This window comes from Carcharhinus amblyrhynchos, chromosome 13 (genome assembly GCF_965287045.1).
Source record: "Carcharhinus amblyrhynchos chromosome 13, sCarAmb.v2.hapA, whole genome shotgun sequence".
NCBI lineage: Eukaryota > Metazoa > Chordata > Chondrichthyes > Carcharhiniformes > Carcharhinidae > Carcharhinus > Carcharhinus amblyrhynchos.
This window is the reverse complement of record NC_137336.1, coordinates 75,505,134-75,526,702: the sequence shown is the minus strand read 5'-3', so window position 1 is coordinate 75,526,702 and position 21,569 is coordinate 75,505,134. Positions and strand designations below refer to the sequence as shown.

General features: G+C 48.3%; 1 protein-coding gene across 1 annotated transcript in view; it reads left to right on the top strand.

The window, feature by feature from the left end:
- The first annotated feature begins 6,558 nt into the window (after positions 1-6,558).
- The window catches only part of LOC145351356 (putative G-protein coupled receptor 139), a 62,997-nt gene continuing 47,986 nt past the window's right edge, over positions 6,559-21,569 (top strand). Inside the window, exon 1 of the mRNA XM_080200972.1 lies at positions 6,559-7,115. Within this exon, the coding sequence (XP_080057098.1) occupies positions 6,559-7,115 (557 nt within the window). The remainder of the gene's footprint in view (positions 7,116-21,569) is intronic.

Below are 21,569 nucleotides of genomic sequence, written 5' to 3'. Positions count from 1 at the left end.
ACATGTCCGTCCGTCCGGCGGGCGACCCGTCTGTCTGTCTGTCTGTCTATTTATCTATCCATCTGTCTGTCAACCTGACTGTCTGACAGTCTTCCTGCCTGTATGCCAGTCTGTTTGTCTGTCTACCTTTTTGTTTATCTATCTCTCTAAACATTCCTCTACCTATCTGTCTGTCTCTCTATAAATCTGCAATTATTTTTTCCCTCTCCTTCCCTCTCTCTCTCTGTTTCCAGATCACGCTCTTGAAGATCAAAACCAAAAAAAAGTCAAAACTCACACATGCTTAAGTCCCTCAACACCGTTAAAACAATTGTCATCGAATAAAACCACTGAGGAACATACTGAACTTAAATGGAGAGTAAGTAATAAGAACATAAGAACATAAGAAATAGGAGCAGGAGTAGGCCATCCAGCCCTTCGAGCCTGCCCCGCCATTCAATAAGATCATGGCTGATCAGAAGTGGATCGGTTCCACTTTCCCGCTTTCTCCCTATCACCCTCAATTCCCTTGTCTATCAAAAACCTATCTGCCCGTGACTTAAATATGTTTAGCGAGGTAGCCTCCACCACTTCAACGGGCAGAGAATTCCAGAGATTCACCACCCTTTGAGTGAAGACGTTCCTCCTCAACTCCGATCTAAACTGCCTCCCTGCCCCACCCTTTTCTTGAGGCTGTTCCCTCTAGTCCTGCTATCCTTTCTAAGCATCAGGAATATCTCTACCTCTTCCCTATCCATCCCTTTCATTATTTTCTACGTCTCTATAAGATCCCCCCTCATCCTTCTAATCTCCAACGAGTACAGACCCAGTCTATTTAGTCTCTCTTCATAGTCCAACCCCCTCATCTCCGGTATCAGCCTAGTGAACCTCCTCTGAACTCCCTCCAAGGCCAAAATATCCTTGTGCAAGTGCCGCGACCAAAACTGTACATAGTACTCCAGCTGTGGCCTCACCAGTGCCCTGTACAGTTGCAGCAAGACCTCCCTGCTTTTATATTCTATCCCCCTTGCTATAAAGGCCAGCATCCCATTCGCCTTCTTGATCACCTGCTGCACCTGCAGACTGGGTTTTAGCGACTCATGGACAAGGACCCCCAGGTCCCTCTGCACCGTAGCATGCTGCAGCTTTTCACCCTTTAAATAGTAATCCCTCCTACTATTATTTCTGCCAAAGTGGATAACCTCACACTTGCTAACATTGTACTCCATCTGCCAGGTCCTCACCCACTCGCTCAGCCTATCCAGATCCCTCTGCAGACTTTCCACACCCTCCACGCAATTTGCTTTTCCACTCATCTTCGTGTCACCAGCAAATGTCGTCACCCTAAACTCAGCCCCCTCCTCCAGATCATCTGTATAAATGGTAAATAGCTGAGGCCCCAGCACTGATCCCTGTGGCACTCCACAAGTCACCAACCGCCAATCAGAATAGCACCCATCAATACCAACTCTCTGCCTCCTATTGGACAACCAATCCTCTATCCACGCTAACACCTTACAACCAACTCCGTGCACCCGAACCTTCTGTAGCAACCTTTTATGAGGCACCTTATCAAATGCCTTCTAAAAATCTAAAAACACCACATCCACCGGTTCCCCTCTGTCTACCGCATGAGTCACATCCTCATAGAAATCCAAATTTGTCAAACACGACTTCCCTTAACGAATCCATCCTGCATAATTTGTAATATTTTGTCCTCCCGAACAGCTCCTGCTTCTCTTCTCTCTTGCCCTTTTTTGCTATGAGATTTCGATGGTACGTGACACTTGACCATCCACATAGCAGCAGTTCCGCTGGAAGTAGCCCAGTTGTCGTTTGCAGCGTGAAACAATACTGGAATAAAAATCTTCTGATCTTTGTACTCAACGAATCATCTTCCACTTTTTTTTTCAATCCCTACTTCAGAGCTCTGCCAAACCATTTGAAACCACATGAAATGGTGCAGTACGGAAATAGTATATGCCATTGTTTTGCATAAATTCTTGAAGAAAAAACATTGTGTACATAGTTCCATTATCCAAAACAGAAGAATCATGTGCACCATGACTTGCAAATATTTGATGTAGTTTCTCACTTTCATAGAAGTTGGAATATTAATCATGAATTCTGCTCCCAAACAGGGTCGAAACGGCCATCCGTGACCCCCACAGTATGCATCAATCCTGCAAACATAACTCATCCTCTATGATAGTTGCCCATCTTTGCAACACAAATGGATTAACTTTTGACAAAACAGAGTCTCTGTCCGTCAACTGCTTCGTCTGTTTTGGAGATTGGGAAATGTTTCCAATAAAAAGAGATACCATGGGAAGACAGAATGTCTTGAATGGCAAATCCAAGAAAGGGAGATGACTCAACACATTCACAGTCTCGTTGTTTTCCCCTGTTCTGTGCACAATATGGTCCTGATCAGCTGGCAATGGGAAGAATTTATTCGGACTCACAGAAAAGATTTCCCAATGACCTGTGGTCTGTTTGTAGGGTGAACGAATGACTATAGAGGTTTGAATAGAATCTTTCGACCGCAAAACGACAGTTTGATGTCTTTTTGCCCTCGTGTGAGTATCCTTCATCAGCCTTTTTTATTCTGAAACCAATGGCCTTTCGGACCTGCCCTCCATTAAATGAAAATAAATCTGCCCAACACAGTAGGGCAATTCATCGTACCACGGGATACGTTCCCCTGTCTGATTCAAAATGTACTTGCAGATCTGTCGATTTCAACAAGTTATTCACATTCTTGGACTCTTTTCGCTCTGCACACATTCTATAATTGCACAATTCTAGGTTAATGGAATGTGAGATCTGAAACTGATTTTAAAAATCTCCTGAGACCCCCAGAGGAAACATTCCTATTACCTTTGCATTTCCACTGAACTCAAACAGTTTGATTTTAAATCGCCCTTGTTATCGGACAACAAATTTGATGAAATTGGGCTCACAAAATGGAAGCAAACTAAAGCTCCCCTCAGAGCCCCTCCACCAAGAATCACAAAGTAACAGACACCGATCTGTGGGCAAGAGCATGCTTTTAGAATGCAGGTGAGGGCTGGCACATCAGGGAAGCTGGACAGGATGGCACCGACAGGAACTAAATCTCCACCCCGTCAAAATCAGCACCTTTAAAACAGTCAACCAACCCATGGAGACACCTAAAATTAGCATCGTTAAGGAAACATTCCTGGCCCCTCAAAACCTCTTTTGAGATCAATGACACACCTATGGTTCAAACCCCGGAGATTCGAGACTATTAAATAACCAATCAGACAAAACAATTAACACACACTGAAAACAATTTCCTCAACACTTGGAAACATCGAGACAGGGTGGCTAAGGTCGAATACTGGAAATAAAGTATTAGCATTTGAATCGCACACTGGCCCGAAGTTCAGGTATAACTATAGCCTGCTGCCAGGGACGGGCAGAGCGCTTTCGGGACAGTCCGATTGGATGTCCTGACTGTGCTTCTCCGTTGACGGAAATGAAAATAAAGCTGTGCCATTATTGACCTTCACCCTGAATCCGTCGTGGTCGTTTCGCCCACTGGCGCTAACAACTGGGGGCTCGTCCGGGATCGCGACTGTCGCTGGAACGCCTCACCCGCTATCTAGCAGAGTAAAAAAACAAGAATCTAATTAAAAGCACGATGAAGGCAGGGTGGAAACCCCACGACCCTCTCGAAACCCAACGGGAGTGGTGGGCGAAAGAGAAAAGGAGCAAGGATGAGAAGGCTTGGATGCTAATATTAAAGGCTGATCTCACCCTTGCAGGACGAGTTCATAAATATGTACAAGGCAAGCAGGAACAAACTGCACAGGGACAACACGCCGCTGTGATGGACACTAACCCTGTGCTGCCAGCGCTGTCCGACTTCTCACACCAACCTCCCAGTGAGGAGTGTCCCGACTGGGAATGTTTAGTGGATGAGACGGGTCCATTAGCCCCAACAGGAGGGAGCATTCCACCTCCCACCGACCCCCCCCATCCCAGAGAGTTATGGCAGCCCCCCCGTTAAAATTGGGAGGGGGGGGCAAGGGGGAGACGGGCGAGGGCGATCTGCCCAGGCTCGGAGAAAGATGACCCATGTATCCCTTACCCCGGGGGGGGACACCGTGAAACTGCTGGACAAACTCCCGACCCTCCAGCCCACACACAGTAACGCGATCTTCTGGCAAAAACACTTAAAGAGATGCAAATGTGTCCCAATTTATATCATCGGGATATAGCAGGGCTCCTAAGAGCCAAAATGCCGGGGAATTATTGGACCCGGCTTCAGGGAGAGCACCAGAACGGGACCTGGTGCGCGAACCTGAACCAGAGCCGCCCAGAGCAAGACCGAGCTCTGAGGGATTTTAAAGACGATATTACCCAAACCATGGGGCGAGTCCCCGTGAGCTGGAACGCAATCGTAGGGTTAGTGCAGGGGAAGGAGGAGAAAGCCCAGGAATACGGGCAATGGAAATTTGATGCCTTTTTGGGCCCACGGGGGAATGCCCGATGTCGATAGACAGAACCCCGCGTTCCTCCAGCTATATAAGGACGGCCTGAGCCCAGCGCACCGAGCAATCCTAAAGACCGGGTTGGGAAACTTTAACACCTTTGACGAGTGAGAGAACTGGGCTATTACTGTAGACAACCAACAGAGAAAGATCCAAAGCGCTAGGGCAGGGGGATCTTCCCTGGGAACTGACGGAGGGAGCTGCTACAAGTGTGGGAAACCTGGTCATTATAGAAAGGACGGCCCAGCCCAGGCGTCCCAACCCTCCCACATTTGCCCCAATTGCAGCAGGACTGGACACAGCGATTCAGCTTGCTGAAGCAGGAGGTTCCCAAGGAGGGAGAGAGAGAGAGAGAGAGAGAGAGCCCCCCCCAGGTACGACCAAACCCCAGCAAGCCCCCCCCGAGCTGAAAGGGAATGAAGTCATTCCCAATCCCGCACACCTCAGCCACCAGCAGCTGCTGGATATTATCCAGACTCTGGCGGAGAGAAAGACCGCATGAATCGCGTCGGCCCCCCCTCACCCCGGGAGCCCACCCCCACATCTGGGTTAATGCATCATTAGGGGGGGCCGGCGATGCAAAATATTAATAGATACGGGGGGGCGGGGGGGCGCGATGTCCCTCACCAACATGGCACTTCCTACAACCCACCGTTCCATCGTAGTAGTGGGGGGGGTCGGGGGAAATAGAACTACAGCTTACCAGAGCCAGGCAGTCCTACTAGAGATTGAGGACATCTTACTCCCAGTACACTTCTGGGTCTGCCCCAATCTGGAGGGAACAATCTTGGGAATAGACCTCCTGGGGGGGAGTTCGGGGGCGGGGGTGGGTGCCTTTAACAAGCGCCTGCTGTGGACTGCGAGAAAGGAACACAAAAGTGGGATTCAGGGATATTGGGTCCCGAACACAAACGTGGATGCAATCCGGGCAGGAGACCACACACCCACAGCCCGAGATTGGAGAAGGGAAGGGATAGTAGGGCTTCTATGTCCATCATTACCCCAAGTCTGGGCAGCAGGGAAACAAGACTGCGGCCTGGTAAAAACCCCTCCCCTACACATACACGGGCCCATCCACACCCCTCACATACAATACCCCATAAAGCCCCAGGCACTACAGGCCCCTGAGAAAACCGTTCAGGCTTTGGTTGCCCAGGGTATTTGAAGACCTACAGTGTCTAACACCAACTCCCTGATACGGCCAGTCCGTAAGCCAGACGGAAGTTACCGACTGGCCATAGACTACACTGCCCTCAACAAAATAACCCCCAAAGAACACCCCATAGTCGCCAGTCCATCCACTATTTTTAACGGACTCGGATCTGAACATGGTATTTTCTCTGTGTTAGACACAGCAAACGGATTCTCGTCCATCCCGCTTCACACGGACTCCCAGGAAAGGTTGGCCTTTCCCTGTGGAGGGAAACAGTACACACGGACACGCCTCCCCCAAGGGCTCCACAACATTCCCAACATTTTCCACCCAGTTATGAGTGAGGCCCTTGAGGACTGCGATCTGTCCCCATATGGAAGCACCTTCCTCCAATATGTGGACCACATCTTCATTGCCTCCACCAACCGCACAGCACATATCGGAGCCCTGTCCACAATCCTACGCGCCTCGCAGGCTGCGGGGTTTCAAATCAACCCAACCAAGGCACAGATTGCACAACAGGAGCTCCGGGATTTGGGAAACAACATAAGTCAAGGAAAGACAGCCCTCTCCTCCGATCGGAAGACCGGGATTATAAATATGCCCTGTCCAAACACAGTTAAAGGGGTGTGTAGAGTTATGGGACTATTTCACGACTGCCGGGATTGCATTGACCAGTTCGCATCTCTGTCTGAACCAATTCAGCGGCTGGTCAAAGGGGGAAAGCCAGGAGCAGGAACGATCGAGTGGGGACCCGAACAGGAGGTAGCATTCACCCGCCTAAAATCAGAACTATTAGCAGCTCCAGCCCTACGCCCGCCCAATATAATCAAACCCTTCCACCTCTTCTATGACTCAGAAGAGGGATTTTATCGCTCCGTGGTAACCCAAGAATACGGGGGGACCATGCGACCGGTGGCATATTATTCCACCCGACAATCCCCGGGAGCCCAGGGACTGCACAAGTGTGTGGCAGCTCTAGATTGCCCCTCCTGGGCAGTCAGGGTACGCGAACCGATCACTGTGTCAGGACAAATCATTTCACACACGAAACACACCATCGCTGAGCTCCTGAATACAGGCCGACTCCGGACTGTTTCGGACGCCCGAAGGGCCAATAGGGAAGCGGTACTCCTCCCCCGAGACCGGTCAGTCCAGATAGTGCGGGACACTGGGAAGAACCCCGCTGAGGGACTCCTATCAGAGGGAAGTCCGCACTACTGCCCGATTAACCCAGACACTGAAGCGGAGGGAGGCATTAATGACCAACCCCGAGATAACCCCGACCTCATACTGTATGTAGATGGGTCCCGAAGACAAGTAGAGGGACAATACCACACAGGCTGGGCAATAGTAGACCAGGAAGGGACACTGGGAGCAAAGGACACGATGAGTGGGGAGACCTCAGCCCAAATGGCCGAACTCATAGCCCTCACGGAAGCCCTCAAGACAGGAAGGGAAAAGTGAGTAAATGTGTATACTGACAGCCGATATGCATTTGGGGCGGTCCACGATTACATGATGGACTGGAAAAGGGGCGGGTTTATCAGCACGGTTGGGGGTGGGGGGAAGGGGGGGTGGGGTGCATAAGGCATGAAAATATAACCCGAGACCTGGCAGCTGCAGCCAGGCTGCCCTCAGAAGCAGCCGTAATGAATATAAAAGCCCACCAAAGGGTAAAGACAGCATAACAGAAAGGGAACCAACTAGCAGACACTGCAGCCAAGGCTGTAGCTGGGGAAGCCCTCCCGCACACAGCCCCCACCACAACAGCACCCTTGGAGGAAGTGGATCTTTATAAGCTGCAGGGTAACACCAGCCCACATGAGGTGGCACAGTGGGAACAGGCAGAGGCGTCCAGGGACAAAGATGGAGTGTTGTGCAGAGGGCACCAATTCGTCGCCCCCTCATTTCTACCCACCGAACTACTCCGAGTCCACCACGAGCCCCACCACTCCGGCCGGGATGGGACCCTGGCCCCACTATCAGCTGATTGGTGGTGGCCAGGGATGGGACGGGGTGGAGCCAAACATTGCCAGCGCTGTATCATACGCGCCCAGCACAACCCGGGCCCACCCCGAGAGTCAAACTGGCCCACCAACCCCGACCAAAGGGATCCTGGGAAAACCTGCAGATCGACTTCAGAGGCCCCCTACCCACTCGCCGAGGGAAGAAATATTGTTTAGTCTGAATCGATCAATTCACCCGCTGGGTGGAAGCATTCCCAACTCGGGATTGCGAAGACACCACCGGAGCCCGCATCCCAGCATACAAAATCATCCCGAGGTGGGGAGTCCCACTACAACTCAACTCCGACCAAGGATTTCAGTGAGGCGTTTGATAAAGTCCCTCATGGTAGGTTGGTGGAAAAGATTAAGGCTCATGGGATTCAAGGCCAGGTATCTCGATGGGTAGAGAACTGGCTTGCTAAGAGGAGACAGAGAGGAGTTGTGGAGGGGTCCTTTTCTAGCTGGAGGTCTGTCACTAGTGGTGTGCCGCAGGGCTCGGTACTGGGACCCCTTCTCTTTGTAGTGTATATAAATGATTTGGAAGAGGGAGTCGGTGGTGTGATCAGCACATTTGCAGATGACACGAAGATGGCAGGATTGGCAGGCAGTGAGGAGCAGTGTCTGGCAATACAACGGGATATTGATAGGCTGATTGATTGGGCAGATATATGGCAAATGGAGTTTAATCCTGATAAATGTGAGGTGATGCATTTTGTCTGGAATAATGTAGGGGGCAGTTATATGATAAAGGGTAAGCCTATAAAGAGTATAGAAACACAGTGGGACCTGGGGGTGCAAGTGCACAAGTCTTTGAAGGTAGCAGTACAAGTGGAGAGCGTGGTGAAGAAAGCCTATGGTATGTTAGCCTTTATGGGAAGGGGTATAGATAATAACGGCTGGAGTCTAATGTTGCAGTTGTTTGCCTGAACTGAGAGAGGCAGAGAGTGAGTTTTTAAAGTTTATTAAGTGTCCGAAGTCGGGCTGACATTAACACTGCAGTGAAGTTACTGAGAGAGAGTGACAGTGAGAGAGAGGGAGAGACAGACAGAGAGAGTGGGGATCGATATTTCCCCTCAGTTCTCCAGGGACTATTCCTGCCTGGTTAATGTTTTCCCCTCGCTTCTCCAGGGATTCAGTACACCTGGTTCATGTTTTGCCCCTGCTTGTCCAGAGGGTACAATAAAAGGGGGACTGCCATTGCCCACACCGCAGCAGCAGCAGCTGGTTAATGTTTTCCCCTGGCAAGTGGAAGCCTCCCTTCCCCCATCTGGCTGACACACTGACTTTCCCATTCCCTCAGCATCTTTACAAACACTGCCTGCCATTTCTTCAAAGCTTTGTTGACAGCTGCCTGCACCAGCTTCAATACTCACCTCTCCCCCGCTCTCACTCGAACACTCAACCTGTGCCTGAACTGAGAGAGGCAGAGAGGCAGTTTTTAAAGTTTATGAAGTGTCCGAAGTCAGGCTGACATTAACACTGCAGTGAAGTTACTGAGAGAGAGGGACAGTGAGAGAGAGGGAGAGACAGACAGACAGAGAGTGGGGGATTGATATTTAAAGGTGTCAACTTGAATGATTCGCCTCACAAGCAAGGCCTACCTTCACACTGGATCAGCTTACTGGGACACAGAGATACAGAGGGAGAGGTGAAAGTTTTCCCCGACTGGTTAATGTTTTCCCCCCTGCTTCTCCAGGCTCCAAGTCCCACTGGTTAATGTTTTCCCCGGTTGGTTAATGTTTTCCCCACGGTTGGTTCATGTTTTGCCCATCCAGCCAGAGCCTAAGGACCACTGGTTCATGTTTTCCCCACGGTTGGTTAATGTTTTGCCTATCCAGCAGGAGTCTTCGTAGTGTTGAAGAGCAGAAGGATCTTGGGGTCCGGGTCCACAGGACTCTTAAACCGGCCTCGCAGGTGGAGGATGTGGTCAAGAAGGCGTATGGTGTACTGGCCTTCATTAATCAAGGGATTGAGTTTAGGAATCGGGAGGTAATGCTGCAACTTTATAAGACCCTTGTCAGGCCTCACTTGGAGTACTGTGCGCAGTCCTGGTCGCCTCACTATAGGAAGGACGTAGAAGCTATTGAAAGGGTACAGAGGAGATTTACAAGGATGGTGCCTGGACTGGGAGGCATGCCTTATGAAGTTAGGTTGAGGGACTCTTTTCCCTGGAGAGACGAAGGTTGAGAGGCGATCTGATAGAAGTTTATAAAATGTTGAGAGGAATAGATAGGGTGGATTCTCAGAGGCTATTTCCCCGGGTTGAAATGGTCACTACGAGAGGACACAGATTTAAGGTGCGGGGAGGCAAGTACAGAAGTTATGTTTGGGGTAAGTTTTTCACTCAGAGGGTGGTGAGTGAATGGAATCGGCTGCCGTTAGTGGTGGTGGAGGCGAACTCGCTGGGGTCTTTTAAAAGACTTGTGGATGAGTATATGGGATTTAATGGGATTGGGGGTTATAGATAGGTCTATGGATTGGTAGGTGTTGATGTGATCGGCGCAACTCGTGGGCCGAACGGCCTGTTTGTGCTGTAGTGTTCTATGTTCTATGAAATATCAGAATATATATTTAAAATATGAAATTCTGCAGAAGTCTCACTGAGACATCAAAACCATGCATAATTGGAGAGAATAACTGAACAACATTCAATGGGCTGAATGGCCTTCTATGAATGTGCACTGTAATAATTCAATGATTAAAGTGAATTCCACAGATTCGTAACATTTGAGAAAAGTATTTTCTTCTCATCTGTTTTAAATCAGCTACCTTCCATCCTAAAGTTATGACCTCTCATTCTAAATTGCCCCAAAAGAGGAAATGTCCATTTTTCACTTATTTTGTCAAAACTTTTTCTTATCTTACTTGCAAAAGGTAAATTCATCATAGTCCCAGCTAAATAAAAGTTGTGACTGATGGTGATTTAACCCAACGATCACCAACCGTCAGGCATATTTGAGAAGGTGGGACTTAATGAATAATTTTAGTCAGTACGGGAATTAAATCTACGTTTTTGGTATCACTTTTTAAAATCGCTATCCAGCAGTCCAGCCAACTGAGATAAGTCAAATGGCTTATTCAGTAAGACATCTGATTATCCTGTAATTCGTACTATAATCAGAATATTGCAGTTTCCATTTCTGTGGCGATAATTTTACAGACAAATCAGGTCCAAATTAATTAAACCAAATATTGTTTATCATATTGTATACTTCATCTCCACTCATGATTCTCAATTCTAAAGACTATCAGCCTAAACTTCTCAACTTATCTTCGTAAAAGAACTCCTTGTCTCTGGAATCAATGCAGTGAATTGCCTCTGAACTGACTGGCACCATCCACTTTATTTTTATTATTATTAATTCATAAGATGTAGGGCTTGCTGCCTTAGCCAGCATTTATTGTCCAATTCCATGAGATGGCGGTGGTGATCTTCCTTTTTGAACTGCTGCAGTCCATGTAATATATGTAAACAGACTGTGTTGTTTGGGAAACAGTTCCAGGATTCCTCTCTAATGGCAGTGAAGGATTGGCAATGTATTTCCCGATCAGTATGTTGAGTGACTTCGACGAAAATTTCCAGGCGGTGATTTTCCCATGTGTCAACTGCCTTTTTCTTTCTAGATGACAGTGGTTGTGGGTTTGGAATTTGCTACTTCAGAAGGCTTGATAAGATTCTGTAGTGTAACTGTTAGATTGCACATACTGCTACCAATGCGCATTGATGATGGAGGGAGTGGGTATTTTTTGATGAGATGCCAATCAAATGGGTTACTATGTCCTGGACAGCATAACGTGTCTTGAGCATTGTTGAAGCTGTACTCATCCCAAAAGAAATAACAGAGTACTCCATCAAACACCTGATTCCTTGGTTTTCGAAAGTCAGGAGATGAGATTTTGCCATTGGTTATTTCTAATCATGGGATCTGAGCATCGTTGGCTGGGCCAGCATTTATTGTTCCTCTCCCATTTCCATTGAACTGAATGGCTTGTTAGGTTATTTCAGGAGGCATTTTCAGAGACAACAATATTGTTTTTAGTCTGAGGTTACATAAAGGCCAGCCCAGGCAAGGATCATAGATTTACTTGAGTAAAGGACATCAGTGAACCAGATGGGTTTTCACAACAATTGACAACGGTTTCATAGGGTTTGAACACAGGTCTTCAGTTCAACAGCCTGGCCCTATGTCTTTGGATTATTGCACTGATTACAATACGACTGCATACGATCTCCCCTCCCACCTGACCTGCTGTTGGAGCAATAGTATGCATATGAGTAAACCAGTTCAGTTTCAGGCCAACAGTAAACCCCAGGGTGTCGGTAATGGACAATTCGGCGATGGTAATGCAATTGAATGTCAAAGGAGGAATGATCAGATTTTCTCTTATTGGAGATAGTCATTGCCTGACACTTGTGCGGCGCTAACACTACTTGTCATTTGTCAACCCAAAAGTGGATATTGTCTATTTCTTACTACACTTGAACATGGTCGACTTCAGTATCTGAGGGTTTGCGAATGGTGTTGTGCATTGTTCAACTATTAGTGAATGTCCCCACTTCTGATGGTATTTTGGAAGAATAGCTAAAGGCGGGTAGGCCTCAGAAACGCACATGAGAAGCTCCAGCAGTAGTGCCATGGAACGGAGATGGCTGACCTCCAACAATTACATGTGCTCGCAGAAACAGAGGTCCTGAGGGTGTTGGCATGTGATCCCAATGAGGAAGGAACGAGTTTACAGAGGAGTGTTTTGGAGGTTTCCTCTGCAGTCCTGAGGAGGTGATGCTTTTAGCCGAGGGTTCTATCAAGAAATACATCTGGGTGAACAAGTTTGGGGCCTTGATGCTGTTGTGACCACCAGGGTGATATCCAATTCCATCTTGGCGCTGGTAGCGTGAAGGTGAAATATATTGTTGACTGCTTTCCTGGGTTCCTATATGTGAAGACATGTCTCGTGACTGGCAGGCAGCTCTTCAATATCTAAGCCTGCATGCTAATGTAGATGATGACATCTGTGTTGATCAATCTACCAGGACCAAGTTGAAAGTCGTAATGTGACGTACAAGTGAAGATGTGTGGGGTAAATCCGAGGTAAATATTCTGTGAAGGATCTGGTTTTGTCACCCAGAAGTACCGTGAAACATCTGGACAGCAATTCAATGGTTGAGGAAAGAAAAAAACTCTTGACTGTGACAAACAGATTTAACCTGCCAGGATGTACAGCAGCGTTCAGTAAAGGAAAGGAATTGTATCCCCGACTTCCAGTTCTTTTGAAAGCCATTTTTCAGCCAATGTGAGTGTTATTAGGAGCTGAGCACCAATTGCTAATTCTTCCTTGTTTAAAGTCTGCTCCATCCACACTGATGAGAACCTTTCACTGGGGTCAAGACAGCACACTGATGAGAAGGACCTTCCTATTGGCTGGGAGCAGGTGATTGATAGCCGCTACAACAAATGGGGAGAGGGTGTAGATTGCAGCCCCGCCCTCTTCATTCTCCAGGCAGCGGCGCGCTCGGGTTGTAACCGCCTGTGCGCGAGACGGACAGCACGGAAGGAACTCCAAGACTCGCGCACTGCGCAGGCCCTTTGTGGGTTGTGAGCGGGGGAGGAGAGTGGAGGGGAGCGCCGGGGGACGGCTGTTAAGCGGGGTGGGAGGGCGGACAAAGAAGCAGTTCTCCGTATGCGCATGCGCCGGGCTCTTTGAGCGCGTGCAGTTTTACCTCACAAACAACGACGCGCAGTCGCAGAGTTGCTTCTTTCCAGAAGTTTCGGCGGTAGAAAGTCCGGGTGAGAAAGCGATGCAAATATTTATACTCGGTTCTGAGCAGGGAGGATTTTCAGCTTTTTTAATCGTGTTTAAGAAGCGGCCTGGTTCCTGGACCAATTCTGGGGAGAAAATGGCGAATTCCGACTTTCCCAGAAAACAAAGAGAGTGAAGATGGAGATAGTGAAATCAGAGAGAGTAATCCCAGGGAGATAGAGATAGTGAGATCAGAGAGAGTAATCCCAGGGAGATAGAGATAGTGAGATCAGAGAGAGTAATCCCAGGGAGATAGAGATAGTGAGATCAGAGAGAGTAATCCCAGGGAGATAGAGATAGTGAAATCAGAGAGAGTAATCCCAGGGAGATAGAGATAGTGAAATCAGAGAGAGTAATCCCAGGGAGATAGAGATAGTGAGATCAGAGAGAGTAATCCCAGGGAGATAGAGATAGTGAGATCAGAGAGAGTAATCCCAGGGAGATAGAGACAGTGAAATCAGAGAGAGTAATCCCAGGGAGATGGAGATAGTGAAATCAGAGAGAGTAATCCCAGGGAGAGAGAGATAGTGAAATCAGAGAGAGTAATCACAGGGAGATAGAGATAGTGAAATCAGAGAGTGTAATCCCAGGGAGATAGAGATAGTGAGATCAGAGAGAGTAATCCCAGGGAGATAGAGATAGTGAGATCAGAGAGTGTAATCCCAGGGAGATAGAGATAGTGAGATCAGAGAGAGTAATCCCAGGGAGATAGAGATAGTGAAATCAGAGAGAGTAATCCCAGGGAGATAGAGATAGTGAGATCAGAGAGTGTAATCCCAGGGAGATAGAGATAGTGAGATCAGAGAGTGTAATCCCAGGGAGATAGAGATAGTGAGATCAGAGAGAGTAATCCCAGGGAGATAGAGATAGTGAGATCAGAGAGTGTAATCCCAGGGAGATAGAGATAGTGAGATCAGAGAGTGTAATCCCAGGGAGATAGAGATAGTGAGATCAGAGAGAGTAATCCCAGGGAGATAGAGATAGTGAGATCAGAGAGTGTAATCCCTGGGGGATAGAGATAGTGAAATCAGAGAGAGTAATCCCAGGGAGATAGAGATAGTGAGATCAGACAGTGTAATCCCAGGGAGATAGAGATAGTGAGATCAGAGAGTGTAATCCCAGGGAGATAGAGATAGTGAAATCAGAGAGTGTAATCCCAGGGAGATAGAGATAGTGAGATCAGACAGTGTAATCCCAGGGAGATAGAGATAGTGAAATCAGAGAGAGTAATCCCAGGGAGATAGAGATAGTGAAATCAGATAATGTGTAATGGGGGGAGGGTGGGAATGGAGGCAGTGAGATCTGTCTGTAAACACAAGAGGATGGTACCAATATGAACAGACAGTGTCCAATCCGGGCAGGATGGAGACATGGCGATCAGACAGTGTGTAAACTGGAGAAAACGGAGGCAGCGAGTTCAGACAGTGCGTAACCCGGGAAGGATGGAGACTTGAGTTCGGGGGCATGGAGCCAGTGAGATCAGACGGTGTGTAACCCGGAGGGGATGGCCGCAGTGTGTAGCCTGGGGAGGATGGAGCGTGATGCTCACGGGTAAGGCCAAACGAACATAAGAAATAGGAGCAGGAGTAGGCCATCTAGCCCTTCGATTCAAACCCAGGTCCCTGGAGCTGTGAAGCAGCAGTGCTAACCACTGTGCTACTGTGCAGCCCAATTTGAATCCAGTGACAGGCTGTGAAGAAAAAGATTGCATAATAATGGCAGAAACGTTAACAGACTGAAAATGAACAAACTGGGGGAAAAAAAGTCACAGGTAGATAGGTTTTTGACAGACAAGGGAATTAAGGGTTATGGGGAGAAAGTGGGAAAGTGGAACTGATCTACTTCTGATCAGCCATGATCTTATTGAATGGCGGGGCAGGTTCGAAGGGCTCGATGGCCTACTCCTGCTCCTATTTCTTATGCTCTTATGTTCTTATGCCTTGCCAGAAAGATGGAATGATAGAAATTGAATCTTTAATGTTTCTAATAAAGAGATGAAACGGCGACATAAGCATACCAGAGACTGCTAAGAATAGAGGGTGTTAGCGCGAGTGGGCGAAACGACCACGACGGACTCAGGGTGAAGTTCAATAATGGCACAGTTTTATTTTCATTTACGTCGACGGAGAAGCACAGTCAGGACATCCAATTGGACTGTCCCGAAAGCTCTCTGCCCGTCCCTGGCAGCAGGCTATAGTTATACCTGAACTTCGGGGCAGTGTGCGATTCAAATGCTAATACTTTATTTACAGTATTCAACCTTAGCCATCCTGTCTCGATGTTTCCAAGTGTTGAGGAAATTGTTTTCAGTGTGTGTTAATTGCTTTGTCTGATTGGTTATTTAATAGTCTCGAATCTCCGGGGTTTGAACCATAGGTGTGTCATTGATCTCAAAAGAGGTTTTGACGGGCCAAGCATCTTTCCTTAACTATGCTAATTTTAGGTGTCTCCATGGGTTGGTTGACTGTTTTAAAGGTGCTGATTTTGACGGGGTGGAGATTTAGTTCCTGTCGGTGCCATCCTGTCCAGCTTCCCTTATGTGCCAGCCCTCACCTGCATTCTAAAAGCATGCTCTTGCCCACAGATCGGTGTCTGTTACTTTGTGATTCTTGGTGGAGGGGCTCTGAGGGTAGCTTTAGTTTGCTGCCATTTTGTGTGCCCAATTTCATAAAATTTGTTGTCCCATAACAGTTCCCTCCGTGTGGGTCGGGAGCGGGCTTGTTCCTCCTCCCTCAGACCGAATTCCTTCACAAATGCTATGTCCGGTGCTCCCTGCATTTGCACGCTGCAGTCGTACAGTTTAGGGGAGCCCCGGGTTTGTCAAATTAGGTGTATGCGGGAGAAGTCTTCCCGAGATGTTCATTGTCCCATGTTGCCAATCGTTCCGATTAGTTCCCTCCTAGTTTTATTTTTCTTGTGCTGGTGGGATGTATAGCACATTATGACCCCCCCAGGATATTGCCAGTATGAGTTGGATGGCAACCGGTATGTGCGAGACTATCCGGATCCAGGGGTGAATGTCCACACTTAGACCCCAGTCCCACACCCTCCGAACCCATGTCTGGCTCTGTAAGGCTGACTCTGTGTCATGCTCTCGGGTTTTGATATGTGATTGGAACTGGTGGTATAATCGAACAGAGTATCCCACTTAGAGACGTAACTCTCTCAGTACTTCTGCTAAGTGTGGGATGGGGACCTGTTCTGGCTCTCGGTAATATTTGAGTTCATCTCACAAAAGGGTGGTTGGGGTAAAATCAGTCCTCTCAGGGACAGACGTGGGGAATTGTGCTTAGAGGCAGAGGGAATGGGGGAGATCCTGAATGAATACTTTGCGTCGGTATTCACGAAGGAGAGGGGCTTGATGTCTAGTACGGCCATTGAGGGAGCGGTAGACCGATTGAAAGATCTGTTGATTACGAGGGAAGAAGTATTAGGGCTTTTCGAGGGCATTCAGACCGATAAATCTCCGGGTTCTGATTGCATTTATCCTAGGCTGCTTAGAGATGCAAGGGATGAGATTGCTGGGCCTCTGACGCGAATCTTTGTCTCTTCTTTGGACACAGGTGAGGTCCCAGAGGACTGGAGAATAGCGAACGTGGTACCGTTGTTTAAAAAGGGTAGGAGGGATAGCCCGGGTAACTATACGCCGGTGAGCTTAATGTCAGTGGTAGGTAAGTTGATGGAGAGGATTCTTAGGGATAGGATGTATGTGCACTTGGAGCGTTGCGATCTGATTAAGGATACGCAGCATGGCTTTGTCAAGGGGAAGTCTTGCCTTACGAATCTGGTAGAATTCTTTGAGGAGGTGACAAAAACGGTTGACGAAGGACGAGCCGTTGATGTCTATATGGATTTCAGTAAGGCGTTTGACAAAGACCCTCATGGTAGGTTGGTACAGAAGATTAAAGCTCATGGGATATGTGGTCAGGTATCTAGATGGGTAGAGAACTGGCTTGCAAAGAGGAGTCAGAGAGTAGTTGTGGAGGGGTCTTTTTCTAGCTGGAGGTCTGTCACTAGTGGGGTGCCGCAGGGCTCGGTACTGGGACCTCTTCTCTTTGTAGTGTATAGAAATGATTTGGAAGAGGGAGTCGGTGGTGTGATCAGCACATTTGCTGATGACACCAAGATGGCTGGATTGGCGGGCAGTGAGGAGCAGTGTCTGGCAATACAGCAGGATATTGATAGGCTGGTTGATTGGGCAGATACGTGGCAAACGGAGTTTAATCCGGATAAATGTGAGGTGATGCATTTTGGCCGGAATAATGTAGGGGGAAGTTATATGATAAAGGGTAAGCCTGTAAGGAGTATAGAGTCGCAGCGAGACCTGGGGGTGCAAGTGCACAAGTCTTTGAAGGTGGCAGTGCAAGTGGAGAGTGTGGTGAAGAAAGCCTATGGTATGTTAGCCTTTATAGGAAGGGGTATAGAATATAAGAGCTGGAGTCTAATGTTGCAGTTGTATAGAACGTTGGTTAGGCCGCATTTGGAGTACTGCGTACAGTTCTGGTTGCCTTACTACCAGAAGGTCATGGAGACTCTGGAGAGAGTGCAGAGGAGGTTTACCAGGATGTTGCCTGGTATGGAAGGACTGGGGTGTGAGGAAAGATTGAAGAAATTGGGACTCTTTTCCCTTGAAAGACGCCGACTGAGTGGGGGATCTAATAGAGGTATATAAGATTATGAAGGGTATAGATAGAGTAAACAGAGGTAAGCTATTTCCTATAATAGAGTCACGTAGGACGAGGGGCCATGGGCTTAAGGTGAAGGGGGAGAGGTACAACACAGATATTTGAGGGAGGTTTTTCACGCAGAGGGTAGTGGGGGTATGGAATGCTCTGCCAAGTAAGGTGGTGGAAGCAAACACGCTAGAGTCCTTTAAGAGTAACTTAGGCACATGACTGAGCTGGAGATGGGTGGATATCGGAGAACCTTTAATGAAGGGTCATTAGCATTGGGGTGTCCCTAGAAATGTAAATGGATATAGTATGATAATAATGTTTTTCTCTGTTTTCATTCACAGGTTTGAAGTCGGTCCACCTCGTGTCCAACGAGGGGCATACACGCGATGGGTCGTACTGGGGCTGCTCTTGGTTGTTCGAGATTGGCGTAGTGCTTCATGTCGTTAGTGTGTGCCTAAACTGGACAAGATACTGGGCAAGACGACAGCTCAGTGACTATCGCTGATTGTTGTGCAGACACATGGATTTGGGCCGGTGTCTGTGGGAGTTTGCGCATTCTCCCCGTGCTTGCGTGGGTTTTCTCCGGGTGCTCCGGTTTCCTCCCACACCCCAAAGATGTGCTGTTCGGCTGATTGGCAGGAATAAATTGTCCCTAAATTAGTTTTCCCTCAATCTGGATGGCCATAAAACATGAGATAGGGGTCATGGGTAGAGAGGTGGAGTTGAGATGGCAGCGTGGGCTCGTTGGGCCGAAGGGCCTGTTTCCCAGGCTGATTTTGTTCTTTGTTCTTTGACTGGTTAACGTTTTCCCCGACTGGTCAATGTTTTGCCTGACTGGTTCATGTTTTCCCCACGGTTGGTTAATGTTGTGCTCCTGCTTCTCCAGGGACTATGCCCGACTGGTTAATGTTTTCCCCGCCGGTGGATACGGTTCTACCCATCCAGCCAGAGACTCAGTCCCACTGGTTAATGTTTTCCCCGACTGATTAATGTTTTCCCCACGGTTGGTTAATGTTGTGCCACTGCTTCTCCAGCGACTATGTCCAACTGGTTCATGTTTTCCCCTCGCTTCTCCAGGCACCAAGTCCCATTGGTTAATGTTTTGCCTGACTGGCTAATGTTTTCCACATGGTTGGTTAATGTTGTGCCCCTGCTTCTCCAGGGGCTATGTCCAACTGGGTAATGTTTTCCCCCTGCTTCTCCAGGCACCATGTCCAACTGCCTAATGCTTTCCCTTCTGCTCCATGCACCCAGGCCAACTCGTTAATATTTTCCCCGCGGTTGGTTCATGTTCTGCCCACCCAGGCAGAGCCGAAGTCCCAATGGTTAATGTTTTCCCCGACTGCTTAATGTTTTCCCCGGTTGGTTAACTATTTCACCGACTGGTTAATGTTTTCCCCGACTGGTTAATGTTTTCCCCGGTTGGTTAACGTTTTCCCTACGGTTGGTGAATGTTCTGCCCCTGCTTCTCCAGGGACTATGTCCAACTGGTTCCTGTTATCCCCTCGGTTCTCCAAGGATCACGTCCCACTGGTTAGTGATTTCCCCGTGGTTGGTTCATGTTTTCCCCACTGCTGTTTCATGTCTTGCCCATCCAGCCAGACCCAAAGTCCCACTGGTTAATGTTTTCCCCGGTTGGTTAATGTTTTCCGCAACTGGTTAATGTTTTGCCCACCGTTGGTTAATGTTTTGTCCCTGCATCTCCAGGGGGTTTGTGCAACTGGTTAATGTTTTCCCCTTGGTTCTCCAGGGACGAGGTCCGACTGGTTAATGTTTTGCCCAACTGATTAATGTTTTCCCCAGTTGGTTAATGCTTTCCCCACAGTTAGTTAATGTTGTGTCCCTGCTTCTCCAGGGACTATGTCCAGCTGGTTGATGTTTTCCCCAAGCTTCTCCAGGGGCTCTGTCTGACTGGTTCATGTTCTCCCCAAGCTCCTCCAGGGACTATGTCCGACTGGTTAAGGTTTTCCCTTCTGCATCTCCAGGGACTAAGTCCCACTGGTTAATGTTTTCCCCGCGGTTGGTTCATGCTTTCCCCACCGTTGCTTAATGTTTTGCCCATCCAGCCAGAGCCTAAGTCCCACTGGTTAATGTTTTCCCCGACAGGTTAATATTTTCCCCGGTTGGTTAATGCTTTCTCCCCCCACGGTTGGTTAACGTTGTGCCCCTGCTTCTCCAGGGATTATGTCCAACTGGTTCATGTTTTCCCCCTGCTTCTCCAGGGACCAGTTCCCACTGGTTAATGTTTTCCCCGACTGGTTAATGCTTTGCCCCTGCTTCTCTGGAGACTAAGTGCAACTGGTTTAATGTTTTCCCTTCTACTCCAGGGACCAGAGTCTAACTGGTTAATGTTTTCCCTTCTGCTCCAGGCACCACGTCCAACTGGTTCATGTTTTGCCCCTGCTTGTCCAGAGGGTACAATAAAAGGGAGACTGCCATTGCCCACACCGCAGCAGCAGCAGCTGGTTAATGTTTTCCCCTCGCAAGTGGAAGCCTCCCTTCCCCCATCTGGCTGACACACTGACTTTCCCATTCCCTCAGCATCTTTACAAACACTGCCTGCCATTTCTTCAAAGCTTTGTTGACAGCTGCCTGCACCGGCTTCAATACTCACCTCTCCCCCACTCTCACTCGAACACTCAACCTGTGCCTGAACTGAGGGAGGCAGAGAGTGAGTTTTTAAAGTTTATGAAGTGTCCGAAGTCAGGCTGACATTAAGACTGCAGTGAAGTTACTGAGAGAGAGCGACAGTGAGAGAGAGGGAGAGACAGACAGACAGGCAGAGAGAGGGGGGATCGATATTTAAAGGTGTCAACATGAATGATTCACCTCACAAGCAAGGCTTACATTCACACTGAATCAGCTTACTGGGACACAGAGATACAGAGGGAGAGGTGAAAGTTTTCCCCGACTGGTTAATGTTTTCCCCGACTGGTTAATGTTTTCCCCACAGTTGGTTAATGTTGTGCCTCTGCTTCTCCAGGCACCAACTACGACTGGTTAATGTTTTCCCTTCTGCTCCAGGCACCCAGCCCAGCTGGTAAACGTTTATATCCTGCGTCTCCAGGGACCCAAGTCCCACTGGTTAATGTTTTGCCCCTGCTTCTCCAGGGACTATGTCCGACTGGTTAATGTTTTCCCCTCGGTTCTCCAGGCTCCAATTCCAACTGATTAATGCTTTTCCCCTGCTTCTGCAGAGACCAAGTCCCACTGGTTAATGTTTTGCTCGGTTGATAAATGTGTTGCCCGGTTGGTTAATGTTTTGCCCCTGCTTCTACAGGTACCAAGTCCAACTGGTTAATGTTTTCCCCTCGGTTCTCCAGGGATTAGGTGCAACAGGTTAATGTTTCCTCCTCGCTTCTCCAGGGACCATCTGCAACTGGTTAATGTTTTCCCCTCGGTTCTCCAGGGATTAGGTGCAACAGGTTAATGT